This window comes from Leucopleurus acutus (genome assembly GCF_964270905.1).
Source record: "Leucopleurus acutus genome assembly, chromosome: 15".
NCBI lineage: Eukaryota > Metazoa > Chordata > Mammalia > Artiodactyla > Delphinidae > Leucopleurus > Leucopleurus acutus.
This window is the reverse complement of record NC_139157.1, coordinates 15,229,705-15,248,777: the sequence shown is the minus strand read 5'-3', so window position 1 is coordinate 15,248,777 and position 19,073 is coordinate 15,229,705. Positions and strand designations below refer to the sequence as shown.

Sequence of the window (19,073 nt, the reverse complement as noted above, 5' to 3'; positions counted from 1 at the left end):
CACAATCTTGTAATACAAGTTAAAATAAAATTAAGAGATCAAAATTAACAGTTATGACTTGGCAATAGTATTGTGGGTGATTTTATTTTTTACTTTATGCTTTTCTCTATATACATTATAAATAAACAGTATATATATTTGAAAAACACACTCAGCTCCAGCATCAGATCCTCTGGTGTTTTCTCTGATGCTCCTCCGTAAACAGTTAAGCATTTCATTTTCATCACCTCAGAAAACAACCCTGTACCTATCAACTCTAACCTCCAATCCCTCTATTTCCCCTGCCCCCAGCCATAAGCAAACCCTAAACCAATTGCCCTTCCAGGAAGCAAACTGCCACCCGAGGGCAGGATGTTATTGGCATCCTAGGCGGAGCAAGAAAGAACTGTCTCAGGGCAGGAAGGGAGCCCCATGCTCACGCCCCACCCTCCTCTGATTTTTAACCCTAGCCAAATTTCGAGTCTGTGTTTGCAAGTGCCAGAAAGTGCCCGTCCCTGACGTCCAGGCAACTCGAACAGCAGCCCCGCGCCCCACAGGCGCCCACCTTCCCAACGTCACGCCCACTGAGCGCAGTGCCCCCTAGGGGCTCCTCTCCGCTGAGGAAGAATAGCCAGGACCTTCCTGCCGCTGGCCCGTTACCGGCCGGGTCCGGTTCTCCCGCCTGGCGCCCGCCCCGCCACCCCCAGGAGGGACGTGAGCCGCTGCGTCTCTGAGCTCAGCCGCCGCATCTCCGCGTCGCGGGAGAACCCGCGGCCTCCCGCTTCCGCCGCCTCGCCGCGTCCCCGCTGCGCCGCCCGCGCCTCGCCATGAGCGCGCGCCTGCCGCTCGTCCTGCGCCAGCTCGGCCGCCTGCAGCCCCCCGGCCCGCCGCGCCGCCTCCGAGAGCTTTGTCTCGCCAGCAGCGGCGGGGGCGGCGGATGTGGCGGCGGGGAGGGCCTGCTCGGGCAGCGGCGGCTGCGGGACACCCAGGCCGGGAGCAGCCGGGGCCCGGGCAGCCGGGCGCCCCCAGCGCGGGACTCGATCGTCCGGTGAGTGTCCGGCGCTCGCCGCCGCCCAAATCCCCGGCGGCCGGGGGAGACCCAGGAGGTGGGGCGGCCGGAGCTCTCGAGTCTCGGCCGGGCCCCGGGGGCCTCCGTGGGAGCTTCGCTGAGCACGGGGTCGCGAGTGTTTGGTGCCAACTTTTAGGGGTGACGGCAGCTGGTGGGGGGCAGCGTGGGCACCAGGAGGGCGGGCTGGCCGCGCCGGAGGACGGAGACTCTTGGGGCCGGCCCAGGCCGGAGGGTCGGGGGTCGGGAGGGCGTGGGCATCCGCGGCGGGTGCTGCGCAGCTCAGACCGCGCGCCTCACTCCACGTGCACCTCCCGCCGCCTGCTCTGATGCCGGGCGCGGCCTGGGCAGGAAAGGGGCGGTGCGGCGAGGGCTGGAGCCCCGAGGGGGAGGGGCGCCCGCTCCCGCCACGCCAGCCCGGCCGCCCGCCTGCTGGTCGGATCCGGCGTGGTGGCCGGGGCGCTGCGGGCCCGCGGGGCTGCGGCAGGGGCGCCCCGGGCCCAGCGATCAGCGCCCGTCTGCGCAGGGGCTCCGCCTTCGGGACGCTGGCTGCGGGCGGCGTACAGTGACTGCGGTGAGGTCTGCGCTTCCAAAACGCCGCAGCCTCCTGCGCGTGGGAGGGCTGCGGCCCGGCCCACCCAGTGACGCGCGGAGGGCTGCCGGAGAAGTCGGGGCCGTCTCGTTCCCAGCATCGCTGCACGTTGGGCACGGAATCCCCAGCTCAGCCTTATTTCCAAAGTTATCTCCCGAGCGAGAGGCGAACTCTGCCTGGGAGCCCCGGGCCGGCCTTCCGCTGTCCCCACCGGAGACGTTCGCGGGTCCCCCTCCACCCCCGTACCCACCCCCCTTGATCCTCACACACACCCTAGCCGCTTCTCCTAGCCCTTCGGTGGGAGCGAGGGGAAGTAGAGCCTTGTCTGAGTGAAGCGCTCCTGACATGCCTGGGGGTCGCGGGAAAGCCCTTTCTTCCCTTCCCTAACTAGAATTCCTAGTTCCAGGATGCCATGTTACGGAGCGAGCTCTTCACGTCCGTCCGCTGACATCCTCTTCTGTTTTCCTTCTAGTCTTCATTCTGAAAATGAATTTACCTTTTTACTCCCTCTGTTTCCAAGGCGCTTCATGATGTGGCCCATGACTCCAAGGACTCTTCAGTTTACCTTGTCTTCTCTCCGGACGTCGCGGTTAGGTCTCTTCCGGTCATTAGATTTTAAGCAGTGTACAGCTGAGCTCATCTTAAGGGGTTGTTACCAAACCGAACTGGGGTATCCTCGCTAGATGTGCAGCACACCCAGCCTACTGACACCGGGTTGTGACGTAGGCAGGTACAGTGTTTGTTGCAGGGTACCAAGCAGGGGAGTAAGGGACGCCTCAGATGCACTTCACTCCAACTTGGTCTTTGAGATAGAGGTTTTGGGGTTTTTTTGTTTGTTTGCCGAGCCACGGGGCATGTGGGATCTTCCCCGACCAGGGATCGAACTGGTGCCCTCTGCGTTGGGAGCGGGGAGTCAACCGCTGGACCACCAGGGAAGTCCAACATTCCTTAATTGTGGTTTCGGCAGTCGGGATGTCTCTGGTTTATGCTTCTTTAGCCGGGTGGTCCTTGGCCAGATGTCTGTTAGCTCATTTTGCCCTGGAGAAACAGCTTGAGATTGTAGTTAGTGAAGATATCTATGATAGCAATTTTAGTATATTAAGGATGTTACCAACAACAGCAATTTTAGTCATCTGACTCTGGTTGATTATTGCCCATTTAGCACAGGATTAAGGGGACAAGAAAAGGAATAAAGTTTTGGGTAGAGAGATTAATCATAAACTGGATAAGAGGTTGTAGGGGGATTTGGTTTCAGGGTAAGGGTCCAAAGACAGTATAGGATGCAGAAGTCGCCTTCCAACTAGAAGTTGAGGAGGCAACTTTTCTCACCCAGGGCAGAAAAATCTCTGATGAGAAACATCTATGCTACTTTCTAGACTTCCTGAGCCTGGTAACTCCTTGCTTGCTTTGCTTGGCACTGTAAGAATAATGGAAGAATAAGGAATAACCCCAAAGAATGAAACGTCACACATGTGACAAGTTGTGGGGGAATTAGCCAACTTTATGAGCAGAGCTGGTGACAGGTGTCAGCTTCTACGGTCGTGTGCCCTTCATTCTATTGAGGGGTAGGTGCTACAAGTGTTTCTGGGAAAATTGCTTTTGGAAGGAGTGTTTTTAGCGTTCAGGTGTAGCTTTGAGGCACAGAACAACACTGTACGATTATAAGAACAAAGGTAGAGTCCTTGTAGTACACCTGCTCTACAGATGAGGAAATGGGTTCCTTAGTGGCTCAGTGAATTGCCCACGCTAGTCAACCAGAGGCCTGATTTCCCCTGAGTGCTTCAGGGCCACCCAGACTCCTTGTTGAAGACACACATTCCCAGGCCCCACCCAGACTTAGGGAGTCCGACTTTCTGGGCTGAGTCACAAAGCCTTTCTCTTTACCAAGCTTTCCAGATGACCCATATACACATTGCCAAGAACCACTTGGGACCCGCACTCCAGTGCCTTCCCACACTAGCCAGAAATGAGGACCCAGTATGGCCCAAATTAGCAGCCAAGAAAGGCAGAGAACCTGCATACGGCATGTGGTCCTCAGCCACATGTTGTTGGACAGAAGATTCTTGCTCGTTTATAAGGTAATTTGTGAACTTTCACATATAGTCTGGTTTATCAACACAACAATACAATTGTTTCACTGGGAATCAAGTTGCTTTATCCCAAGTGTTTAAAAACAAACCGAAACCTTCCTGGGTTGTAGACAGCTGCATTCCCATTTACTCTATGTCTTCTAGCCCAGCTGACTGTGGGAAGGCTCATCCTGGTTGAGTTTTGAAGCCTTTAAACGTTTTCTGAGCACCCTTCTCTCCTCATCCACCTACAAGAGCAGTGCCTGCCAGTTACATTCGTCAAATTCTTCTCTAAAACTGGAAGGAGTTTTGCCCCTGGCCATTCTGCCTTGTCCCTTTGCTCATGGCCATTTATTGCTGATGGGATCTGGCTGGAAGTTCCCCTTGCATTTTTTGAAAGCTGTTGTGCATGCAAGACCCTGATGGAGACAAGAGATGATACTTAGAGGTGGTCTTAAGCACTGAAGCTTGGGTACTGCCTTGGCTAAGCCTTTTGTCTATTATTGTGAGAGGAAAAAGAGCCAACTTTCTTTTTTAAATTTTTTATTTAATATTTTTAATTAAAAATTTTTATTGAAATATAGTTGATTTACAATGTTGTGTTCCAGGTATACAGCAAAGTGGTTCAGTTATACATAATTGTCTATATGTATATAGATAGATATATCTTTTTCAGATTCTTTTCCATTATAGGCTGTTACAAGATACTGAATATAGTTCCCTGTGCTATATAGTAGGTCCTTGTTGTTTGTCTATTTTATATATAGTAATGTGTATCTGTTAATCCCAAACTCCTAATTTATCCCCCTTCCCCTTTGGTAACCATAAGATTGTTTTCTATGTCTGTGGGTCTGTTTCTGTTTTGTAAATAAGTTCATTTGTAAGAGCCAACATTTTTTTTTTTTAAATACATTTATTTATTTATTTATTTTTGGCTGCGTTGGATCTTAGTTGCACACAGGGTTTCTCTAGTTGCAGCGAGCAGGGGCTACTCTTAGTTGCGGTGTGTGGGCTTCTCATTGTGGTGGCTTCTCTTGTTGCAGAGCACAGGCTCTCGGCGTGCGGGCTCAGTAGTTGCGGCACGCGGGCTCAGTAGTTGCGGCACACGGGCTCTAGAGCGCAGGCTCAGTAGTTGTGGCGCACAGGCTTAGTTGCTCCCCGGCATGTGGGATCTTCCCGGACCAGGGCTCAAACCCGTGACCCGTGCATTGGCAGGTGGATTCTTAACCACTGCGCCACGGGGGAAGCCCTACGCCAGGTATTTCATGATTGTTCTCCTCCCCCTCCCTCCACCCTTTCCACACTTAGAGGAGCCTGTCCTTGTGCTGTCTAATTAGTTTCATTTAGAGTAGAAAACCTTCTAAGAAAATGTGTTGTATCCATCCTTTCTAGTCATTAACCTAGACCTGACTATGTTGTTTTTCTTTCTCAATGCAGAGACATCATTCAGAATTCGAAAGAAGTTCTGAGTTTATTGCAAGGAAAAAACCCTGCCTTTAAGCCGGTTCTTGCTATTATTCAGGTAAGCTAAGAATGTGGTTCTGTCTTGCTATTTTAGGATGTCTTTTAATTTAGAAGACAACTGTACACAGGTGACCAGCTGCATTTCTTGTCACAGAAGTCCCACTCGGGCTTCGGGGATGGAGGAGAAAGCTCATGTGGAAATGTTGTCATTTCCCCCTTTATCTGGTCATTTTGCCGCTTCAGGATTACAGGTTAGGTACCACTCTGTCTGAGTCTGTCTCCTTTTGGTGCGGATAGCTTCCGGAGGTCAGGAGGTAGGTGCTCATGTAAGTTGCATTACACAGGATATAATGTGGTCCATTATAAATGCTGATCAGATGTGATTTGAGTGGGATGGGAAAAAACATTCCACTTTGTTTCTGTGGAAGACAGATGCTTGCTGAGACATGGTATTTGGTGGTCTTACTACTCAGTCTTTTCAAGCCTGCCATGAGTCTGAAGGGCCAAAAGCCATGGCATGGCAGGACTTGGGAGTTCCACGTCTGTGTTCTAGCCACGGCCCCTTCATTGCCAGCTGCAGTTGGCACACCCAGGTGACGCAGGTGCAGGGAAGTGGTGCGCTGAGCCGAGCCTGTAAGGTCACACAGCCCAGCAGTTGAGCTGCCTCTGTGGTTTTGGGTGCATGCTTAATGCATCAGAGTAGCAGCCTCTAGTTTCATCAGCGCTGTAATTTCAAGACTGGAGAGCTATGCTCAAGTCACTCCGGGGCCTGCGTTCTTTGAGGTCTGTTTCCTCGCCCCCTAAAAAATAAGCAAGTGAGAAGAGTGGAAAGAAAAGCGAAACAAGAGCCTGGCCTCCTGGAATTCTGCTCATTGGTAGCTTTTCACCCAAGGGCAAGTCCTAAACACCCGTCTTAAGTGTCCTCACTTAGAAAGGAATGCTGCCTATGCGGCTATATACGCCCTATGAGGAGTATTATTTTCAAAAGTGATATATCTTAAAGCCTGAGAAACTGACATGTGGATAAATACCAGCCCTTAGTCCCCTTTTATGAGCAATAAGATTCTTTTTCTGCATTTCCCTATCATCTTTGTAGTCAGATAATGTATAATCACAGAATTAGTCTTTGTATTGTTTTGTACCTTTTCAAGGTATTTTTTATATTCCCCTTCTTGCTCTCCTTTCCCAAGGCAGGTGATGATAACTTGATGCAGGAAGTAAACCAGAATTTGGCTGAGGAGGTAAGGATTGTTGATTTTTTGAATGATTTTAAAACTTCATTTTAATTTTCGGGTGATAGATTCATTTTCTCTCCGTGACAAAATCACCCTATGCTCTCTTTGCAGGCTGGTCTGAACATCACTCACATCTGTCTTCCTGCAGATAGCAGTGAAGATGAGGTAATATAGCAGCACACTTAACCCTTATTTTGTGTTCCTCTTCAGTCCTAACAGACCTCTTAACATCTCTTAGTTGTGGTCAGAACTGAACAAGCCTTTTCTTAGGGCTGAACTTCTAGAGGGAATAGTTCATTTTTCCCACTAGTGTAGATGCCCCTTGATCTATCTGTCCCTTACCATGTTTCTTTTTTTTTAATTGAAGTATAGTTGATTTATAATGTTGTATTAGTTTCTGGTGTATAACAAAGTGACTCAGTTATACATATACATTTATGTATTCTTTTCCATTATGGTTTATTACCATATCGAATATAGTTCCTTGTGCTATTCAGCATGACCTTGTTGTTATCTCCTTACCATGTGTTTCTGTTGACGATGTGACCTATGATGTGGTGACTTTGGTTGTGTTTCTTCAGCTGTAGCAACAGCATCGTCTAGTGGAAATTATCAGTGTCTGGAGGACTAGTTCTGGTTTGCAGTGTCCTGACAGGTTGTTTGACCTTGCTTGGACCATTCTTTGGTTTCTCTGGGTCTCAGTTGCCCTGTCGATAAAATAAAGGAGAAGATATTTTTCAGGCTAACGTTGTGTGACTCCTTCAGTGGTGTTTTGGGGCAGCTGATGAAAATCCACCATAGGGGGGCCTCCCTGGTGGCGCAGTGGTTGAGAGTCCGCCTGCCGATGCAGGGGACACGGCTTCGTGCCCCGGTCCGGGAAGATCCCCCATGCCGCGGAGCGGCTGGGCCCGTGAGCCATGGCCGCTGAGCCTGCGCGTCCGGAGCCTGTGCTCTGCAATGGGAGAGGCCACAACAGTGAGAGGCCCACGTACCACAAAAAAAAAAAAAAAAGAGAAAAACCACCATAGGGTTCTTTTGTTGCTACTGTATGTGCTTTAGTTGTTTCCACCAGCAGGGAAGACCAGTCCTCATAAGTGTCATCTCAAGCATGGGAGAAGCAGTCACCCCTATAAGTAGGGCCTAGGAAACTGGACCATGGGCCATCCTGGTGTCTGCTCCTTCTATGGCTAGGTTTTCTTCAGACTGGCTGTGGCAGTGATGAAAACCTTAAGTAATCTGGAATAACACAGAAGTTTTTTGTATGTGAATAAAGTTTAGCAGTAGGCAGTCCCCGGCTGGTGTGGTGGCGTCACTGGGTCGTTAGGAACTGGGCTCCCTGGATCTTGCTGCGCTGTGGTCTTTGTTGTGCTGCCTCATCCAGGATGGCAGATTCAGCGCTACAGGTCACATCCACATTCCAGCCAGTGTCAAAGAGAAAATAAATCCAGTCTCAGTGAGGAGAGACATCATCTGAAAGGATTATTGCAAGGTGGGGAAAGGGACTGCACACTCTGCCCTTTAAGCTCGACACACCTTTGAGAGGTAAGCAAAAGGCTTCTCTTCTATAGGGAGGAAAGAACCCAGTGTGAGAACAGTGGGATGAAAGGGTGGCTTGATGGAATAGCAGATTAGAGAATGTTTTACCCCGAGGCCAGCCTGTTCTCCCGGGGAGGTTGGGTGGTGGTAGAGCTGTTGGCCAATCAGACCGAGGGTAGGTCAAAGGTTAGGAACGGGGGTGGGGGGGGGGAGGGAAGAAGCTTACCCAGAGTTTGGTTAACAGACATTTTGTGCCGATGGATCAGTGGAGACCAGCAGTTCAAGTAAATCATTTATGAACAAAGAATAGAACTTTGTGGGGTCTGAAGACTACGGAGCATTGGATGGTCGTGTCAGAATCATATGGGGAAGGTGGTTCTTTGCAGTCCGCAAAAGATGGGGGCATTTCTTAACCATCCCTGTTTTCCAGGATCACAGGGCTTAGTTCAACAAGTTCTTAGCACCAGCAAGAAAAAGGAAGGACAAAGACCAAAGTCAGGATCCCCGTCTTTCTCCTGAAAGCCACAGTTCTGCTTCCATTCCACTGGCCCGAACCTAATTGCTTGGCCTTTTTGCAAGGGAGGCGAGAAATGTGGTCTTTATACCAAGTGGCGCGAGATCATTTCTAGCACAGCTAAAAATTAAGAGTCTGTTACTAAGATAGAACAGAAATTGGATATTGGGCAAACAGTTTCTACCACACTTGCCATTGTCAGATATTACCAATACTGACACCTGTCCTACCAGTACTAACAGAATGCAGAGAAAGTTGTTTTCCCTTTGCAAAGGACACTCATTTTCTGCAGTAGAATTTGCACGTTCTTAGATTGTTTTGCCGCTGGTATTGATAGCCCTTGACTTTTTTTTCCCCCTTGGCTTATTTAATTTTTTTCATTCAAATTTTTTTTTTCCAGTTTGTCACAGTATTTTTTAAAAATTCTTATTGGAGTATAGTTGCTTTACAATACTGTGTTAGTTTATACTGTACAGCAAAGTGAATCAGCCGTATGTATACGTATATCCCCTCTTTTTTTGGATTTCCTTCTCCTTTAGGTTCTCCTTGGCTTATTTTTTTGACAAGGAGTCACTTATTCACTCTTTTTCTTTGAAATTCTGATAAATGGGAATTTATATGATGGTGTTATCATGTTGGAAAAGAGTAAGGATCTTAATTTATTAAGATTTTGTTGTCGTTGTTACCTCTAACTACGTTGGAGGTAACAGTAGTACCCTCACTTCATTCTGGCTGGGCTCTGTGTATAGATGCCACCCCGTCTGACCACCCCCTACCCGCCATCACTCCATATCAATTTCAGAGATTATACTATTGTTATTTTTTTTGTAAGTTTATTTATTTATTTTTTTGGCTGCATTGGGTCTTTGTTGCTGTGCACGGGCTTTCTGTCTAGTTGCAGCGAGCGGGGGCTACGCTTTGTTGCGGTGCACGGGCTTCTCATTGCTATGGCTTCTCTTGCTGTGGAGCACGGGCCCTAGGCAAGTGGGCTTCAGTAGTTGCAGCGCACGGGCTCAGTAGTTGTGTCTCACAGGCTCTAGAGCGCGGGCTCAGTAGTTGTGGTGCACGGGCTTAGTTACTCAGAGGCATGTGGGATCTTCCTGGACCAGGGATTGAACCCGTGTCCCCTGCATTGGCAGGCAGATTCTTAACCACTGTGCCACCAGGGAAGTCCCTGTTGTTGTTGTTATTGGTCTTGTCTTCTCTACTAGAATATAAGCTCCATGAGGGCAGATATTTTTTACAACTGTATTTCCTTTACTCAGAACTGGTACAAGGTAGATATTCAAAACATTCAACATTTGTTGAATGAATGACAGAATGATGAATAGTAAACAAAATTTTCTTTCTGAGTTTTCTGAATATATCAAATAGCTTTTTCTTCTCTTAGCAGGTAGAAATACCATCATGATTTTTGCTAGATAGTAAAACAGAAATGGTAAACCAACACTTCTCATAGTGAGATCCATATCTACGAGCTAGAATCTCTCTTAGTTATCAACAAGTAACATTGCTAAGTGAAATCCTGGCGTAAAATAGAGGTAAACAGAGAGGCCAGAGCATTGCTTATTTAAAGACATACGTGGCCATTCAGTAGCGATTATATTAGCTTCCCAAACTGCTTTGGTCTTTTTCATAAACAGCAAATTATTTCAGTGTTTCCTGTAAAATGGAGCTATCTATGCTTAGAGGTTTTCCGTCATAAGCCTTTGGAAATGCTTTCTACATGCCATTCTGGTCCAGAGAACAGGAGGGCCTGAGCGTCATGATTAGTAAGCTTTGGTTAAGCACAGTGTGCTTGAAACACAGGCTTCTCTGGGCCAGGTTGAAATGCTCGAGGTTCCTGAGTCCTGGCCTCCCTGAAAGTTGGAATTGCATTGGGCTCAGATCTGATTGTGGACAGGGAATTGTCTTTTGCTGATCTCAGCTTTATTAACTGTTGAACTTTGGTTTTATTTTATTCTGTTCTGGCAGAGAATAGAGCGATAAGAAGGACTTGAAGTCACTAAAAAATTCAACCAAGCTTTTATAAACGTGGTTAGAGGGAACGTAGACTTCTTCATTCTGCTTTACACCAGGTCTTCAACAAGGAGAAAGAAGAAGCTAAAACAGATGCATTTTTATGAATCTATTTTTGACATAAAACGTCTGTTCTTGGGTCTTATTTTTGCAAAACTGACTTTAGTTTTCACTTTAGATTATAGATGAGATCCTGAAGATTAATGAAGACACCAGAATACATGGCCTTGCCCTTCAGATCTCCGAGACCTCATTTAGCAACAAAATCCTCAATGCCTTGAAACCAGAAAAAGATGTGGATGGGTGAGAACATAGAAAAGAAAACAATCGACTCATTGCTAAACTAGTTTTTCTACTGTGAATTCCTTAAAATTCTGCTCTTTCAGCTATGTCAGTAATTGAGCCATGAATGAAATCGTTCTAAATATTTCAGGAGTTGGAGGGCTTGTAAAATTATGCTTAAGGAAGTACGTATTTGAGAAAATACACTTGCCCTTTTGTAGTGCTTGGGTGCCATTTTGGCCAAATCAGAGTCCTTAGCCAGCTCTCCTCTTCTAATAGCTTTTCCTTTTCCTTAATAATTCTACCAAACGAGAGAAAAAACCCAGGGACCTGCTTCACCACAGTAGCACATTCTGCCGTAGTCCCAGGCCAGCGGAGGAAAACAAAGCAAGCACTTACATTCATAACATGAGGTTTTATTTGAAATTTGAGGGAAAAACTGTGAATATCAGGTGCTCTGATATTGGTCTTAGACTCATGTCATGACGTAAGCTTCATGGGACAGGGAATACTGACCATCCATATGGGAGTTCATGATGTTTCCTGGAAGTTAAAAACCTCATCTTCCTACATGGAAATAAGAAATGTTTGTATCGTGGCCAGAAAGAACGTGATATATTTAGCATTCCAGGGTGGTAAGCAAATTTATAACGTTAGTCTTGTAGGGACTGGATTGAGTGACCAGCACCTCACTGGCATACCCAGTTTCCCCCATTATCCTAGCCTTCTCTTGTGACTTAGGGCAGACTCAAACATGGGTAGAAGATTGTCATGAAAATCTCCGATCCTATAGCAGACAAACCATAAAGGGGGAAGAGGCTCTAATCAATTAGAAAACATCCAGAATCCTAGGGTATCAAGATGTAGTTTCCAGTCTTTCATAAAAAGAGAGAATTATGAAAAGTTTTCCAAGTATCTCTATTTTGTTACTAACCTGTATGGAGACCATCAATTTAAGCTAAATAGTTAGGGACAATTTTGTCCTTGGTTTGACCGAGGAAGAACACAGAAGGCATTGAAAGGACATGGTCCCTCATTTTTTTCCTTGATTTCCTTAAGGAGATAGGTACTGATGTCGAGTGGGGCTCAGACCTTGAATCCAAGTCTTGCTAGGTCACCCCTGATTTCTAGGATTGGTTCTGGACTTTGATATTGATGGAGATGTAAATTTCCTCAGGATAAAGTGGCTGCAGGACCACAGCATTGCACACATCCAGGGCCACCATTCCATGTCGTCCATTGAACAGAGCTCCCTAGCATTGTGCAGTGAAGCCCCACGTGGCCTCCAGCTGCGGTCCTGCTGTCCAGGCAGAACCAGAACGCCCAGCGTCGTCCTGACTCCTAGGGACCACGTTGGAGTTGCCTGAGGGGCTGCGCTAGAAGCTAATGACCTCTATTCCTGCGCACTCTTTCATTTCTATTTAATAATTTAATATATCCTGCCTATCTGTCGATGAAAATTCAATTAACGATCAAGTTAAGAAGGAAGAAAGGGAATTTTATTCAAGCCAAACCAGGGCTTATAACCCAGGAAGCAGGTTCTCAGGAAGCTCTGAGAACTGTTCCGCCTGTTAGAAGTCGAAGGCACAGTCATATACATCTTTGAGAGAAAGGATCGAACGTCAAAATGACATACTGATGTTTTACGTAAAGTTCACCAAGGATACATGGTCCAGGTCAGCATGTACAGAGCGAGCAGCAAGTCACCATGACCCCCTACAGAGCTGGGAAAGAACACTGGTCTTTTAAGAAGTTACACCGCTAGTGTCAGAAGAAAAAAATAAGCAGGGATTCTCATCTTTGAAGAGCTCTGGTTAATGGTTTTTTTTTTGCGGTACGCGGGCCTCTCACTGCTGTGGCCTCTCCCGTTGCGGAGCACAGGCTCCGGATGCACAGGCTCAGCAGCCATGGCTCACGGTCCCAGCCGCTCCGCGGCATGTGGGATCTTCCCGGACCGGGGCACGAACCCGCGTCCCCTGCATCGGCAGGCGGACTCTCAACCACTGCGCCACCAGGGAAGCCCTGGTTAATGTTTAACCGAGATACACACTGCACATGAGGGAGGGAAGAGGCCCAAACAACCACGCAGAGAGAATTTTATATTTAATTTTTTCTTGTCCTGCCTTAAAAGAAATTGTATTTCATCATATCAAATATTGACTTGGTTGTTATTTGGGATTAATTCATGTGGATTACAGATGAGTGAGTTTTGGCCAAGCTTGACTTACTTGTTCTCTTATTTTTGGATTCAGAGTAACGGATGTAAACCTGGGGAAGTTGGTACGTGGGGACGCCCATGAGTGTTTTGTTTCACCTGTGGCCAGAGCTGTAATTGAACTTCTTGAAAAGTCAGGTATGATGCTCCTTCAGAAATGTTGCTATTTTCTATTTTTTGTTATTTATGTGAGTTTTTAGTAAGGATTTGTTTCTGGAAGATACTTACTGAAACACAGAAGCGATATTCAGTGTCAGCTTTATTTTTCTCATCTTTTAGGAGATATGAATGACTGGCAAATTTTTCTAATAAAGATTAGCTGTATTATAATTTTAAAGAGAAATTGGTAAAGATGAATGATTAACCTGTGTTTTCTCAGTTTCTCTTATGAAACCTTCAGAATAACCACAATGAAAAATGTTTCAAGTTTCAGCTGCTCATATCTGTCAATATGTAAACCTAGATAAGTTTTATATTTAAAACTTAAATGAAGAAGCTGTCAGATATAGTTTAGGGTATAGAAACCTAGATTAGGATCTATCAGTGAGCAGGATCTCTTTCAGTAATCAGTATTTAATTTTTTCCGTACACCAGCTTGAGTGAAAAGGAGACAGTGCCCCTCCCCTACACCCAAACATGAAATGATTGAACAAAAATTCCAAAATATATACCAGAGTTCTATTAGAAGATTAACTTTCAAGATATACCTTTAGGACATTAGCCATTAAGCTCAAGTCTCTGAGATAATCCGTATAGACAGTGTTTTTCCATCACATGGATAATTAGGATGATGATTCTAGGTCACTCTACCATAAAGTTTGCAAAGAAGGAATAAGTTATGGCTTATAGTCATTGTAGGTTTGGTACTCAGAGGGCCAAGTTTTAAAAGGCGATTTTTTTGCAGCCAATTAAGCCAACCCTGCTCTTTTCCCCGTGGGAGCCCAGTGTGCAGTGGTTGCAAACAGCAGCCTCCTTGGTAGTGTGTGCAGCCTCTTGCCTGTATGGGTTGCCCTAAGGGACTTCGAGGCAGCCCTTTCCAGTGGACGTTCATGTCTGCCATGCTGTCCCCAGTCTGGGCTCCAGACAGGTATGTGCGGTGCCTTTGGAAAGCCCCAGGGCACAGTGGCCTGGGTCCACATTGGCCAAATCGTAACATCCATCCACGCCAAGCTGCCGAACAAGGAACATGTGATTGAGGCCCTGCACAGGCCAAGTTCAAGTTCCCTGGCCGCCAGAAGATTCGCATCTCCAAGAAGTGGGGATTTACTAAGTTTAATGCGGATGAATATGAAAACATGGTGGTAGAAAAGTGGCTCATCCCAGATAGCTGTGGGATCAAATACATCCCTAATCATGGCCCCTTGGACAAATGGCAAGCCCTTCACTCATGAGAGCATTGGCCCTGTCCCCTCCTTAATCACGCCCACCGATAAATGCTGCTTTCCTGTCCAAAAATTAAATTAAATTAAAATAAAAGCTATTTTTCCTTACATTAAAGCTGTATGGGAGGAAGACTTTGAAGTTTTGATTATAATACTGAATTTCCATTTGGTGGGTAGGTGTCAACTTAGATGGAAAGAAGATCTTGGTAATAGGAGCCCATGGGTCTTTGGAAGCCACCCTTCAATGCCTGTTCCAGAGAAAAGGGTCCATGACAATGAGCTCCCAGTGGAAAACACCTCAGCTTCAAAGCAAGGTAAGCATCTTTCATGTTGGAAACATATCCTTCAGTGCCTATATTAGAAAAGGAGGACTGAAATGCATAGGCTGATCGTTTAACATAAAAAGTTAGAGAAAGAACAGCAGAAAATCTCAAAGGATGAAAACAAAAGAGCAGAGGTTACTGAAACAGAAAACAAATATGTAATATGAGAGGTTATCAGCAAAGCCGAAAGATAGTTCTTGGAAAAGTCTAGTAAAATAGACACACCACTAGCCAAAGTAATTAAGACAAAAAGAGAGAACACCAGCAATGTCAGGAACAAACAAGGGGACATAACCACAGAAGCAAAAATTATTTTTTAAAAAGGAGAATATGAACAACTTTATGTTGATAAATTTGAAAAATTGTATGGAATGAAGACTTTCCTAGAAACTGTGACTTACAAAACGGATTCAAGTAAAATTGAGTAGTCTTATATATAATTGAAGACATTGAATCAGTCTACCCAGCAAACAAGCAAACAAAAAAAGAAAGGCACTAGGTCGTTTTATAAATGAATTACCACAGGAAAGAACATTTTCTCTGGAGAATAGAAAAAGAACATTTCCTAACTCATTGTATGAGTGCCCAGTGCAGACAATGACAAGATGCTAAGGGATAATTACAGGCCAATTTCACCTATAACATAGATGAAATAATCGTTAGCAAAATAGAAAACCAAATCCAGTATCCCATTGGGACTATCATAGGATTGCAGGGGGGTCTGACATTAAAATCTGTTAAAATGTATTAATGTAATTTACCACATTATCAGATTAAAAACTATACTGTCACCATAGTAGATGCAGAAACGTCACTAGATAAAATCTAATATTCATTATGATTTTTTCCTGAGAAAAACATTAGACTAGGAATTTAAGGAAATTCCTTAACAAGATAAAACATCTATAAAAACTTAGAGTGAAAAATCTCATTTAACAGTGACATATTAGAAACATTTTCTTAAATTAGGAAAGACAAGGGCTCCTGTTATTAGTACTCCTAACCAGCATTGTGTGGGAATTCCTAGACAATGCAGTAATATGAAGAAAGAAAGGAAGAAAATTCATAATGATCGGAAAGGAAGACACCAAACTGTCATCAATCCTGGGTAATATGATTACATAAAAAGTCCAAAAGAACCTATTAAAATATCAGAATTAGTGAGAGTTCATCTGGGTTCTTGGATATAAGATCAACATGCAAAAATCAATTGCATTTCTAAACACTACTCCCCACAGTTAGAAAATTAATTTTTAAAGAAATACAGTTTATGATAACAATGAGAATATAAGGTATCTAGGAATATATTTAACAAAAGTTATTTGTGACCTTTTGAAAGAAATTATATAATTTTGATGAATGTCATTAAGAAGACCCAATTAAAAGCAGAGATACCATATTCATGGATAAGAAGACTCATCTTTTTTTTTTCTTTAATTAATTAATTTATTTTATTTATTTATTTTTGGCTGCACTGGGTCTTCCTTGCTGCGTGCGTGCTTCCTCTAGTTGCGGAGAGCGGGGACTACTCTTCGTTGCGGTGCGCGGGCTTCTCATTGCGGTGGCTTCTCATTGCAGAGCATGGGCTCTAGGCACGCGGGCTTCCGTAGTTGTGGCTCACGGGCTCTAGAGCGCAGGCTCAGTAGTTGTGGCGCATGGGCTTCATTGTTCCGTGGCATGTGGGAACTTCCCGGACCAGGGCTTGAACCCATATCCCCTGAATCGGCAGGTGGATTCATAACCACTGCGCCACCAGGGAAGCCCAATAAGACTCGTCTTAAAGATACTAATTCTCCCCAAATCAATCTATAAATTAGAATCAGAATCCTGACGTAGGGCTTCCCTGGCGGCGCAGTGGTCGAGAGTCCGCCTGCCGATGCAGGGGACGCGCGTTCGTGTCCCGGTCTGGGAGGATCCCACATGCCACGGAGCGGCTGGGCCCGTGAGCTGTGGCCGCTGAGCCTGCGCGTCCGGGGCCTGTGCTTTGCAACGGGCGGCCACAGCAGTGAGAGGCCCTCATACCGCAAGAAAAAAAAAAAGAACCCTGACATAATATTATTGTGTAGACGTTGACAAGCTGATTCCATTTACATGGAAGCACAAGGACAAAAACAAGACAGTTTTGAAGAAAACTAAAACTGTAAATATCAACAAGAAAGAATTTTTAAAAACAGCATTCATTGGAAAAAAGCACGTTGCAGAAGGCTGTATTTCATCTAACACCATTTATATAGGGTTTTAAATCAGTACCACGTATATATTTTTAGGGCTCCATACATATAAAGTAAGAGTATAAAGAAAGGAGTAGAAACTGTGAACCAGATCAGGAAAACCATGACAGGACAAAGGTGTGCAGGTAGGTAAGAGGAGACTAGGGGACCTTCACTTGTGTTGGTCATGCCTTTCCTTAAACTAGCCAATGGGCGGGATGTCCAGGTGTGTTATGTTATTCTTTTACATTTCCATGTCTGAAATAGTTAATAAAGTTTTTAATTTCAGAAACTGACAATGAATTTCACAGATTTCAAGCAAAGTGAAGTTAAATTAAAAGCGCATTAAGTACAATAAATTACTAAAATCTAAAAATACATGTTCTTCACTTTGCAGCGTGAGGATGGAAACCACCAAGTTGTAGTCCTGTCCAGGGGAGACGGGCCTCTCGACTGAGATTTGTAATTTTTCAGTGGCAGGTGGATCTGATGTACATAATTCCTTCTTGTTTTAAAATAGCCCAGCAACATGGTCTTGCAATTAAACTCAAACCTATGTGCTTTTTCAGTGGTCACCACGTGGTGGCAGCCTATTCAAGAAAATTCAAGGACAATGTTTCATACTTCATAGAGGCCAGGATTTTAGGTTGGGAAGCTTAGTAGAAGAGGACAGTAAACTTGCCCTGAACTGAACAGCTGTGACGAAAAAGAGAAAAATGCCTTCATTGGCAATTCAGTGTTTTCACAGCTGTCACAGATACTTTTGCTAGTTGTATCTGTATTTTTGAACAACAAAGACATCTTTCAAAGTGCTTTTTTTATTATGGAAATAAATCACCTTGACTCTTTTGGATAAAGCTCACCCTAACTTTGAGAACGATGATTACAAGGCTTTATTCTCTAGAGAATCTAGAAATTGAATAGCATTCTGGTTCCCGCGTGTCTAAGAAGGCTCTTTTCAATAGCTGACTTTGCACGCACATTTTGTTTTCCTAAGTCCGTGGCACTTAGAGTGGCACCGCTGTGAATCTTATAGGCTGTCGACTTCCACTCTTTTTCTTGCTTCAACTTTATAGCCAGAAATAGGGAAAAATTCCGGGCTCCCTGTACTTGTCTTTAAAGTTCAGTTGGTCTCTGGTGTTTGGCCCTCTCTACCTGGCTTACTTATATACAACAGGCTCCCCTCACACCACGGGATAAAGGCTGTATCTTTCCATTTTTTGGTGCTAGCAGCCAACTTCACTAGTCACTTACCTCCCCGCTGATAGGCCTCCATGCTTCTGCCTGACATTTGACGTTTCAGTATTCCTACATTTTCTTTCTAAAACACAGGCCATTGCGGGGCCTGGTTTCAGAGGGTCAGTGCGCCCTCCGCAGACCACAGTGACGGCAATTAGTGTGGTGCAAAGAACAGCCAGGCCCAAGTTAGTGTCCAGGACACCTGAACGGGACAGGCTGTGTCCACCCTCGGAAAGCCTTCATTGTGAGAATCCTTGAAAGTATAAGTTTAACAACAGATTCGGGTTTTTGTTTTCTAATTCCATCGACCGTGCATTTTAAGATGATAGTGCATTATAAGTGCATCTGAACAGTGCATTTTAAGATTATGGCCCATTTATCTTCTCATTATCAACAATGCTAAGTATCAGGGAGAGCAAAGAGCAAGCAAAGGATTATAGCTATTAGGTCACAGGACGTTATCTTTGAAAAGCATTTCTTACCTGCTTGTTTGTGCCTGACATGGGACAAGACCCCCTGTTGGCCATCTGGTGGGGGATTTCCAAAACCAGGGGGGTGAGGGTTTGGGGATCAGGAGGGGACTGTAACACTGGAGTCCTGTCCACCACCTCCTGAACTACACGTAGCCTTTCAAGTTTGGGATGACCTTGAAGCATTCGCAGCCTGCTGCAACCAGTAGGAACTGTCTTTGAAGGTCTGGAGTCAGAGACAACATTTGTGCTTTCGGGAAGCAATAAAACATAGGCGTTGGTGGAGACAGCTCTGGATTCAAGCCTTATCTGTTGTTTAACCTCTCTGAGCCTGTCTCCTTATGTGGAGAATGGGGATCATAATACTCCCTGCCTCATGGGGCTGCTGTGAGAATTCAGTGATCACGTAAGTTTGCTTAGCACAGGATCCCTGGTAATAGCTTGGCTGTTACTGATGGTGAGTCAGGAAGGACACTGG

At 45.4% G+C, this 19,073-nt stretch overlaps 1 protein-coding gene across 5 annotated transcripts in view; it reads left to right on the top strand.

The window, feature by feature from the left end:
- Nucleotides 1–806: 806 nt before the first annotated feature.
- Nucleotides 807–19,073, top strand: part of MTHFD1L (methylenetetrahydrofolate dehydrogenase (NADP+ dependent) 1 like) — a gene marked incomplete at its 5' end in the record, with an annotated part of 196,699 nt that continues 178,432 nt past the window's right edge. For 4 of the 5 annotated variants that reach the window (XM_082855826.1, XM_082855827.1, XM_082855825.1 and 1 more), the window contains 7 exons: nucleotides 807–1,027; nucleotides 5,144–5,228; nucleotides 6,361–6,411; nucleotides 6,517–6,570; nucleotides 10,653–10,777; nucleotides 13,009–13,109; nucleotides 14,531–14,667. In XM_082855826.1, coding sequence (XP_082711952.1) covers nucleotides 807–1,027; nucleotides 5,144–5,228; nucleotides 6,361–6,411; nucleotides 6,517–6,570; nucleotides 10,653–10,777; nucleotides 13,009–13,109; nucleotides 14,531–14,667 — 774 coding nt within the window. Of the gene's footprint in view, nucleotides 1,028–1,538; nucleotides 1,620–5,143; nucleotides 5,229–6,360; nucleotides 6,412–6,516; nucleotides 6,571–10,652; nucleotides 10,778–13,008; nucleotides 13,110–14,530; nucleotides 14,668–19,073 lie in introns of those variants that run through there. The other variant, XM_082855828.1, reaches the window with a different exon arrangement.